This window comes from Camelina sativa, chromosome 11, assembly GCF_000633955.1.
Source record: "Camelina sativa cultivar DH55 chromosome 11, Cs, whole genome shotgun sequence".
Lineage (NCBI taxonomy): Eukaryota > Viridiplantae > Streptophyta > Magnoliopsida > Brassicales > Brassicaceae > Camelina > Camelina sativa.
Genome location: NC_025695.1, coordinates 39,343,478 through 39,354,507, shown reverse-complemented (window position 1 = coordinate 39,354,507; position 11,030 = coordinate 39,343,478). Strand labels below are relative to the sequence as shown.

Below are 11,030 nucleotides of genomic sequence, written 5' to 3'. Positions count from 1 at the left end.
GTGAGATAAAAAACAAGAGGCTAACTTGTGCAGATAAGCATTATATATGTAGATCATGTCCTCCTCATCATTCTGCATGTAGCAAGTAACAATTTGTCAACCATTGATAGACCAACACAAGAGGGAAGGGTTGAGTCAGGAAAATCAAAGATCATAGTAGAAAACCTGAAAGAGACTTAAAATTAATATCTGACTTAGCAACATCCTAGAGACTAACAAGAATGAATACAGCATCCAAATAGGAACCCACCGAATACTAATAAAGTAAAATCATATACTCAATAATGAAATCATTAATAAATATATAATGGGATTAGAAGCAGAACAATCAGCATAAAGAAATGGAAACACTCTCACATTTGGGAATAACTAATCAAGTAAAGACTGTATAAAGGAATAAAATGGCATCCATACAGGCCTACACATAAATCAATTATAGTGAAACAGACAATATACACTGCAGTTGTCAGGAAGAAAGAGTATAAACACCATATGCACCATTACAAAATAGCTCTTTTTCTGATCCATGTTTCATGCATAATAGCTCAATCAATACAAAATTCTATAAGCAAAGGTAGAGATAATTTTGACTCAAACTTCAAGAAAAGTTTAAGGAGCTAAACATGTCATCACTAGCTGGGAAATCAAGGTAACTCTTCCAGTAGCCTAAAAAATCTTCCACTAGCTCGTCAAGTGATATCAAGTGAACAGTGAATCCAGATAGAAACTTGGGATTACGTTTATATGAAAGTACCTGGTAGGCTGCAGTTCGAAGAACATTATCCAGCAAAAACTGAAACACATTTTTTGAGAAGATGGACTCCAGGCAGGAGCATATGTGCCTCATATCTGTTGTTGAAGCCGTGGGAATTGTATCCATTCCAGATATTCCATCATATATCAGCATTAAATGTACAGCCCAGGCAAGCCTTATGCCACCAATGAACCCATCAGCAGTGAGGTCACTGCCAGAAGCCATGACCTGAAAGGTGATCAGGACGTAAGAAAGGCAGAAGTGTGTTTTCGAGTGTCAGTGACAGGGATAAGAAGCGAAAGAAAAATGTATCAACTCGTCTTACAATATCCTGAAAGTCTGTCCTAAACGAAGCATCTTGAGATATCATAGATGACTTATCAGATAGTCCGCTGATTGCATCTGATACGAAGGTGATGATGAGAGAAAACAGAAGACTAAAAGTAATCTGCAACAAAGATAACAATCATTTATCAGAAATTAACACATTTTATATTAAATAAGCAGGGAAGGAAGAAAGCTTAAAAAGCCACGATGTCATGAAGAGTAGTACTAGCATGAACCTGAGAACTTATGGTGTCATTTCCTTCAGTTAAATGAGCTGCATTATCTTTTAAAACATAGAATATATCCTTTACATCTTTCGAACCTGCAATAAACAACTTGTTAGAAGAATGAATATGAAACAGAAATCTCCTAGAGCAATAACAAAAGATATAATACAACAAGAGTGTTTTAATCCTATTAATAAACAACTTAATAATTATTAAAAAGTAGTATCTTTTAAAAAATTTCATAAATGAGATCAGAATAATGGAGGATGTATACCAAACACCATATTCACATATGATACTCAACTTCAGTCAAAAATGTTCAATGCATAGTTACACACACATAAATTGATATATATATATATATATATATATAATAAACACAATATATTTCACAGCACATTGACCAAATGATCTGACTAGTCCGGCATAAGAAGTGTCCTAGCAAATGTGTAAACCACATATCAATAATTTCACTTACTATGGTGGACAATGCAACTTATGCTGTCTTTTTCATGAAAAAAATCAAACCATTAACGAAAGCACTGTATCCAACAACTGAATTTCTATAACAAGAAGCATTGTTAATCTTCGCACAAAAGCTTTATAAGAAATAAACAGGCTTACCAGGTCTATCAACCAAAATTGAAAGAACAAGGCAATGTCCCAGAATCAGTCTTTCCCTATGAACAACAGCTCTTCGTTCAACAAGAGCACCTCTTGAGTCAATAAGGTATCGCTCACATAAGGGCCCACCCAATCCAGAAGGTTCCTCCCGATTGAGTTCCTAACAACAACGAATTTGCATCATGACAGTAATTACATAATAATGTTAAAGAAAAACAAAACAAAAAGCAAAATTATCAAGTCATAAAGATCATCTAAAAGAACCTTTACATCTAATATTTTTCAATAGATTAGAGCATGCTTTTGCTACAAATGTTCAGCTATGAAGACAATGGACATGGATGGGGGACAATCACTGACTTTTTGAAGTTTCAAAAGTAAATCTTTAAATTTTCTTGACTCGTTTGATGTGAACACTATAATTTGAAGTCAAGGTACATCAGAGTGTTGATGTTAATGCAAAGTGAGAAGTAAATCACAAATGGTACACTAAAGGTAATCGCAACTGTCTTTGAATTAAAAGATAATATAGAAAACGAATCTCAAAGATGAATATTATTTAGGAAATACATTCCCCCAAGTGTCTTAAGCACTGTAGTTGACAATTTTAAAAAGTAACAACAATGACATAATAGAGCAGGCAAAAACAGCAAACAACCATTTTCTTGATGCGGAAAAATTTGTAATGGTCTCAATACCGTATGTTAGCACAACGGTTCAATGTGCACTATAAGTAATAGTTACACATTTGAAAAATGGATATTCAATTACTAATTGGAGAAAGACTGTTTACCTCTAAGATCATGAGAAACAAATGAAATGTAGACTGAAATGTTTGTAGCTATACAGATATGCTCATGGATATTCAACGAACAAGAGAATTAGTCTTTGCAGTAATGAGAACGATTGTCAATAAGATAAGTTCTTCAAAATAAATTCATGCAGCAAAGTGGGAAGTTATTTTAGTTACATATATACTGAAAATCTTGAGTTTGAAACCAATTGAGGATGTATCTCAAAAGAACCTTAGTGGTCAGTACCTTTATAAGAGTAATCAACCGTTGTCTAAGACCAGTTTTGATCAGTTCTTCTAAGAGTCCCTGAATGTCAGCTATAAGATCAGGTTCAAGCCCCTGGTCCAGAACAACTGCCTGTTCAACCAGAAAAATGGTAATGTGTGATAACGCATTAACGCTACTAACACTAGAAGGGGAAAAAAAAAAGCCAGAAATAAAATGAGAGAGTAAGCTACCCTCAGGAGTGTGTATAGCGTTGATGTAATATCTCTTCTCCCTGTATACCACAGTCCAGTTGCAAGCCGTTGAATCTCAAGTGGGTCCCGTCCCACTAAGCCCCACTAAAAACATAGGATAAAATATAAGAAAATATCGCAGAAAATAACTCCAGAGCTTTAGAAGCTAAGAGATGAGAGTAGAAGCAAAGTGAAGAATCACACCTCCTGATTTGCAGACACAAGCACACGAACAGAATCTATCTCATTTAGGTGAAGCTCATCACTCAGTTTCAAACTCTACAATCAGTAACAATATAAGATAATGAACAGCGAGTCATCAACGTCGATAGGAGCAAAACTTCTGAAGGCAGTAAGATATCAACCATATAAATCATCACACATATTTTCAAATACCAGGATAATATAAGGTAACATCAATTTTAACCAGTCTCTGAAGATGAAGAAAGTTAAACAGAAGCCAAAAGGTTGTATTGTATTTGAAAATCCTCAAATACACTACCTATGTTCATATCTAAATCTTGAAATCTTAACATCCACTAGACCAAGAATATCTCAGACTCAAAACACTCGTCTCCCAAATTCGTAAAAAACACTTACAATAGCAACATCTTGGTCATCCAAAGATATAGGCAGCGAATCCGGGAGTCTAATTTCTCGGGACTGAACTTGCGCTCTGTCCGACGGTTTCGGAGGCTGCCCAGAGATTGGAAAAAAAAAAATCGTTACTGTACCCAGGGAAAATTGAAAGAGAGGCATCGAGTGAACTATGAAATTGAGCAAGTACCGGATATAATAGGAGGTTCTGAATAGAGGAAAATGAGTTGCGAATGGCATGGGTGAGTTCGATACGCTGCGTTGGAGTTGGCCGAGATGTTCCGAGTAGCGAAGAGTGTACTATGCTTACTAACTCTTTCGGCGACACCATTTTATGATTCTAGGTCTGCCGGCGGCGAAGTGAAGACAATAGCTTGGGTGTTTTCTCGGAGAAAAGGAGAAAGAGGAAGCGCACGATTCCGAATCCAAAGATATGGCCGAAGCACTCGACTCTGTGTGTAGGTAGTTCAATGTCGAGGTTACTCCATGGACATATACGAATTTTGAATTTGAATCCGAGAAAACAGAGGAAAACGAAGAAGGAGCGATTAGGGTTTTTTAAAGTGACACAGTGGCCTTTTCTTTATTTTCAATCGGTTCCTTTTCTTTTTTAATTTAGTTTTTAACCTCTATATATAATATACAGACGATCTCCTAGAAAAAATATTCCAAAAATCTCTAAATATTTAGGAGTTTCAGATAAAAGTGTTATGAAATATTGAAATGCTGCGGAAAATAATATTTTTTAGAAATATATCACATAATAATAAAACTTCAAACTCAAAATAATGTGTGTAATGAAATAACTTGAAAGTTGATTAAAAATAAAACTAAAATTATATCAAGAAAGAAAAATAAACCAGTAGAAGCATACTGGACAGTGGGGCTAGGCTGAGATGTGTCGCAGACTAGCCACTTTCTACCAGTGAATATTACTCACCGGTTGTTGGCAGTGGTAGTGAATGATTTCTTTGGGATGAAGGATGAATTATCTTGGCAAGGTACTTCAAATATTGAGTTCACAATACAACCTGCATATGCTTTGTTGAAATATGATCGGGAGGCTAGGCCATGTATGGCGAGTTTCTTCAAATGGATATGGGGAGTGGTGGTACCGAAAAGAATGCGGGTCTTTCTTTAGTTGGTTGGTCATCAAGTAATAGGGAAAGAGACGACTTGCCCAATGTGTAATGGGGCAGAAGAGTCGATCTTAGATATGATGCGGGACTATCCATCCTGTAATGTCAGGAATCTAGATGTGGGTAGTTCCCCTGTGGAGAATGAGTGCCTTCTTCACATGTACTTTGTTGGAACGACTGTTATTGTGAACTTGGATGAGAGTAATGAGCACTCCCAACACTTTTTGATATGAAGTGTTGTTGGGTATGAAAGTGACGATGTCAGAAAAATGGGAAAAATATCAAAAAAATTCTCGACTATCAAAAATATCAAAAGAACCACAAATTTGATTTAAATTAAATAGTGCTTTAATTTTTATTGATTTTCATTTTTAATCGTTAATTTTTTATCAACTTATCATTTAATCGCTAGTTTTTATTAACTTTGCCAAATAAGTCACATTGTAAGTTGACTAACTTAACAAATTATCAAAATTAAATTTCTGATGAGATTTTGTGTTCAATTATTAAAAACGTGTGTTAGTTAAAAAAATAAAACTCAAAAATGAGACTCAAACTCCTTTACCTTTATGATAAATTCATGAATACAACAATGGATTTATCTTCATGTAAATTCATCATTGCCTTCTCGCCGTAATTCATCATTGTCGTCACGCTGTCATTTTGAACCCTAATCTGCAGAATTTGCATCAAGGATGGTTACAAAAGCTCAGCGGAATACTAGGGCAAATGCTTCACCTAAGTGTAAGAAGAGAAAGCTTCAGGAGCCTCACAACAAGCCAGTTGGTACTGGTCATGATCTCTGCTATGTTTCATACAGAGATCCTATTACTATCGTGAATTATTTGCGCAGACAAGAGGAGGCTGCTATCAAACAGACGTGGGATTCATGTTGGTCGGAAAAAAAAGATTTATGATTTTTATTAATAGTTTGTACATTAGTTTTTATAAAACTTCATAAACTCTTAATTTAAATGTCTAAATAACAAAATATATATATTTGAATTATTTTTGACTCCAAAAACAATTAGTATACTCAAATTAGACAGATATAATCGGATAATCGATGCTAGGCGGGAATTAATCATTAATCGAGACGGGAAAAATGGATCTACAATCTTACGGAACTTAATCGGGGTTAAGCGGGAATTTTTAGAACAGGGAAAGAACCTGCTTATTGTTTTGTCTTCGGAAGGTTTCAATGTGGTCAATGCCATGATATTTAATTATTTACGGAAGTTTGAAGGAGCTGGGTGTAATAAATTTAGATTGTTAGTTCAGTTGGTATAATAATAGTACTAGTTATAATTTGTGCTTGTTGTTATGTTTCGGCTAAGTTGAACATTTTTTTTATCATGATAAATTGATAATGTGTTTGAGTAATGACATTATAACATCTCAATAAGAGTAATACTAAAATAAAAATCCCACCAAAACAAGAACTCCATAGTATTCAACTAAAATTGAGAAAATCAGAACATAACATGATCATATATCACCTTACATAGGTTTTAAATACCAAAAAGTGTATGGCACACCTAAATAGAACCCTTAAGTATCATACCATTGGTAGTGACTGATCTCTAGTTACCCTCACATTGAAAAGTTAGTTAAGACTTAAGATTGACTTCATATTTTTCATATTTTAGTTGGATTACATCATTTTTAAATCTAAGCTGGGTTTAGTAATAGGTTAACTCATACCAAACCTTTACCTTTAATTTAGCTTTTTTTACTTTTCAGTTTTCATTATTAAGACATTTTTCTTACAATATTTAACCATGCATCAAAAAAATTTGCATGTTAGTTAGCAGCTTAGAATCATGTATCTCTAAAATATTATTCAAAAATCCAGCAAAATGTTTTGTTCATATATCAATCCAAAAGTAATCATAGGGAAATTTTGATTTTAGCTTTTGAAATACAATAATTCAATAAAAGTTAGCGTTTCATATATTTTAATTGTTTTGCAATATGTATTTAAATAAAATATCTCTAAAAACAATATTTCGATTCGCCTTTGTGATGTTTGCAGTAGGATATTTACAGCCCCGGCTCTAAGGGTGTGCTGACGGTGCATATGCACAGGGTCCCATCATTTTTCAACAATTTTACTAAGCATTTTAGGGTCCAAAATTTCTGAGTTTAGAAAATATATACCACAAAATTGTTTTTTATTGATTTTGGCACTGGGTCTAATTTTGTTTTGAGCCGGGCCTGGATATTTATATTTATAAATTTCACTTTAGAAAAATTTGGAACTCAGTTCCGAATCATTTGATGGATTAATTTTATGTCAATTAATTATTTTTTGCACAACAATTAGAATTGATGTGATGATCATTTCCATATTTTATCAAAAACAATAAACAATTCATCATTAGTTAGTTTTCGCATAAATGTAAGATCATCTGTAACTCATTTCTATATTTTTTACCTAAAACAAAGTTTAGAATTAAAAATATTCTAACCTATTTTAATTTGGGAGATTTTCAAAATACCATTTTTTCTATGTCATTTTTCAAAAATACTATTTCATTGTATCTATTTTCAAAAATACCTCTTTTAATATATAAAATAACAAAATTCTAAACCCTAAACCCAATATACTAAACCCTATCCTCTAAAAAGTAAAAACTATACCCTAAATGTAAAATAGAGAAACCAAATCTAAAAAACAATTATAAAAATTAATTTAACATATTATAATTGTGTAAAAAAATGTAAAAATGAAAATGTTCAAAAAAAAGGCATTCTTTAAAAGGTATCTCAAAAAAGATATTTATAACAAATTCTCATTTTATTTTCATCTTCAAAGTATAAATTTCTGTTTTTTTCTCTGGAGACTTCTATTTCTAATTCACACTAAAATTTGGAGAATTTTACTTTTAATTCTAAAATAAAGTAAGGTTGGACAAAATTCTCTCCTCAAAATGAAATTACTTTACTTTTTAAAAAAATAGATAAATGGGTTAGAACGTGGAACTGCTCGCATAAACTTCTTTCTAGTTTAATGAAAATGCTCTGCAATACTTTGACTCGAAAAGTGAGATTTCTTCTCCTTGTAATTTAAAAGATAACATGATAATCAAGTGATGTCTAAGATAATAAACATTAATCCTCAAAATATCATAACATTATAATTATTATTATTATTATTATTATTTTATAATTAATTAACATAACATTATAATTAAATTAAGCAAGTTTTATAAAATCCTTTTAAAATACCGAAAACACATATATAAACATAATAGTAAAATTTAATCCATGGTCAAAACCCAATTGCAGTTTTCCATTAAACTAACTCCGCTTGGCTAAAGAATAGTCTAAAAACACTCTTAGAGTATCTCCATCAAAGCATCTTAGTGAATATCTTACAAGTTGCTTAGCAAAAAAGCAGATTAATTATAATGGAAATAATCTGATTTTGCTAAGAATCGATTGTTAGCTTAGATGTTTTAGGATCATTAAGAACCATCGGTGTGTTGGTTTGTGATTGGTTAGAGTAAAAAAAAAAAAAAAATTCTTTTTCTTCTTTCCCGATTTTATTTTGCTCTCCTCTCTCTCTCTTTAATCGTTTCTCTGTCTCTCCTCTCTCGTCTCTTCGATATCGATATATCAGAATGGAAAAGCTTGAGAGAAGATGTATAACACTGGGCAAAGCGTCTTTCACCGGCGATATCATCATCTCGATCGACTGCGGCACTATCGACGGTGGCGGTTCATCAATTGGAGAGGGTTTTTGCTTCACCAAATCGGAGATTGAAGTGGTCAATTCTCGAATTGTTTGGTTTAATCGTTTCTCTAGGTAATAATCTCTTTTACATAATCTCTTTGATTTCATTAGTAGATCGATATGAATCATTAGCTTTATGGATTTTAATATAACTGGCCTCTTGAATTTATATCGACATGATACTGGATTCAGGGCTTTTCGTGGATAGTATATTGTAGGATTCACTAATTGTGACTTTTTTGGCAAACCACCTTTGAAATCGAATTAGAATTACCTACTGGAAATATCTGATTCTTACTTGTGTTTCTTGAATTCATCATAACTGAGAACTGATTGATCTGGTTTATCTCGAGTGGTGTTTTTGAACTCATGTTGCAAAGCTTGTCCTGGCTGTGAAGAAAAAAACACAAGTTGAGTCTAATGATGTTTGTTTCATGTAAATCGATTATGAAGAGCTTGTTGTTGTTTGTTTGACGCATGGATTTTGCATATGTCATAGTTTTGTTTTGAGCATTTGAGAGTTCATTATATCTCTCTCCCTGTCTATCTTTCTCATAGTCGTCTGAGACTGATTCTAGTTGTGTTCTCTTCTTTAGTTTGTATTTCATAGTCATTACGATGGCGCCATCAACAACCAACCAACCGTCAAACTTATCCAAAGAAATGATCAGAATAATCCAAGACAATTAACCATGAGTTTTCATTGTAATAATATATATGTTTTGGCACTTGAATTTTAATATAACTGGCCTCTCTTCTATTTCTCAAATTTTTAAGAAAAAATATTTTTTAAATCCTCAAATTTAACAACTTTCAACTAACCTATGAAATATTAAAGTTTATTATGAAGTTCTTAATTTCACTTTTTTCAAAATTAAAAATAAAATCTGTATTAAGATACTTTACTTAAGATGCTTTGATGGAGATACTCTTAATTGCTAAGCAAATTAGTTGTAAAAAACAAATAAAAGAGCAAATTAGTTGTCATTGCAAAACACTTTCATATAAATTCGACAATATACAAACACTATATTCCCAAAAGAAAAGAAAAAAAGAGTCGTACATCAAAATCAACCTTATTCTATAAAATATATCAGTAAGTAAAAGTCCAAATATTAGCTCCCAAAAAAAGTCCAACTTAAAAAAGTGAATAACTTTTTCTAATTATAAAATATATATATATAGATATTGGTTTGTCCACGTAACATGCATGAAGATTCTGATCATTGGGTTTGACGAAGCTAATTCTTATTTCACAAAAACAGTGAACTAGACGCGCTTTCGAAAGCGCGTGAACTCTCATTTCCCTCCCTGTATTTCGCAATTTCCCAACTGGCACAAAAGCAAAGGAGCATCCCCACTGTTCCCATTAATTCACACCTCTTCTTACTCTCTCTCTTCCTCTTTTCTCTCTCTACTCTCTCAGTCAAACCCTAATTCCGATGACGGTACCTAACTCCGACGAAGGTGACCGGAGTTTAACGGAAGTTATCACCTCTCTCCTCGACTCAATCCCTAAGCTTATTAGCTTCAAGTGCAAATGGTCTTCAATTCGCGCCAAACTCGCCGATCTCAAAACTCAGCTCTCCGATTTCTCCGATTTCGCCGGCTCTTCTTCCAACAAGCTCGTTCAAGATCTTCTGGTTTCGGTTCGCGAGACGCTAAGCGACGCTGTTTCTATCGCGGCGAGGTGCGAAGGACCAGATTTGGCTGAAGGTAAGCTCAAGACGCAGAGTGAGGTTGACTCGGTCATGGCGAGACTCGATCGACATGTAAAAGATGCTGAGGTTCTGATTAAGAGCGGACTGCTTCAGGATAACGGAGTCGTCGTCGTCGTCTCGGGGTTTTCGATTTCGTCGAAGAAGGAAGCTGTTCGATTAGAAGCGAGGAATCTAGTTATTCGATTACAGATCGGTGGAGTTGAATCGAAGAACTCAGCGATTGATTCGTTGCTTGAGTTGCTTCACGAAGATGACAAGAACGTGATGATCTGTGTAGCTCAAGGAGTTGTTCCTGTTTTGGTTAGGTTACTTGATTCGTGTTCTTTAGGGATGAAGGAGAAGACTGTAGCTGTAATTTCTAGAATCTCTATGGTTGAGAGTAGTAAACATGTGTTAATAGCTGAAGGCTTGTCTCTATTGAATCATCTCCTTCGTGTTCTGGAATCAGGAAGTGGTTTTGCTAAAGAGAAAGCTTGTGTTGCTTTACAAGCTTTGAGTTTGTCTAAGGAGAACGCTAGAGCGATTGGTTGTAGAGGTGGGATCTCGTCTCTGTTGGAGATATGTCAAGGTGGGAGTCCTGGCTCTCAGGCTTTTGCTGCTGGTGTGTTGAGGAATCTAGCTTCGTTTGTAGAGACCAAAGAGAATTTCGT

The 11,030-nt window shown here is 33.9% G+C and overlaps 1 protein-coding gene across 1 annotated transcript in view; it reads left to right on the top strand.

Moving 5' to 3' along the window:
• The window catches only part of LOC104728775, a 2,533-nt gene continuing 1,502 nt past the window's right edge, over nt 10,000–11,030 (top strand). The window contains exon 1 of the mRNA XM_010447712.2: nt 10,000–11,028. Within this exon, the coding sequence (XP_010446014.1) occupies nt 10,102–11,028 (927 nt within the window). The 5' untranslated portion in view covers nt 10,000–10,101. The remainder of the gene's footprint in view (nt 11,029–11,030) is intronic.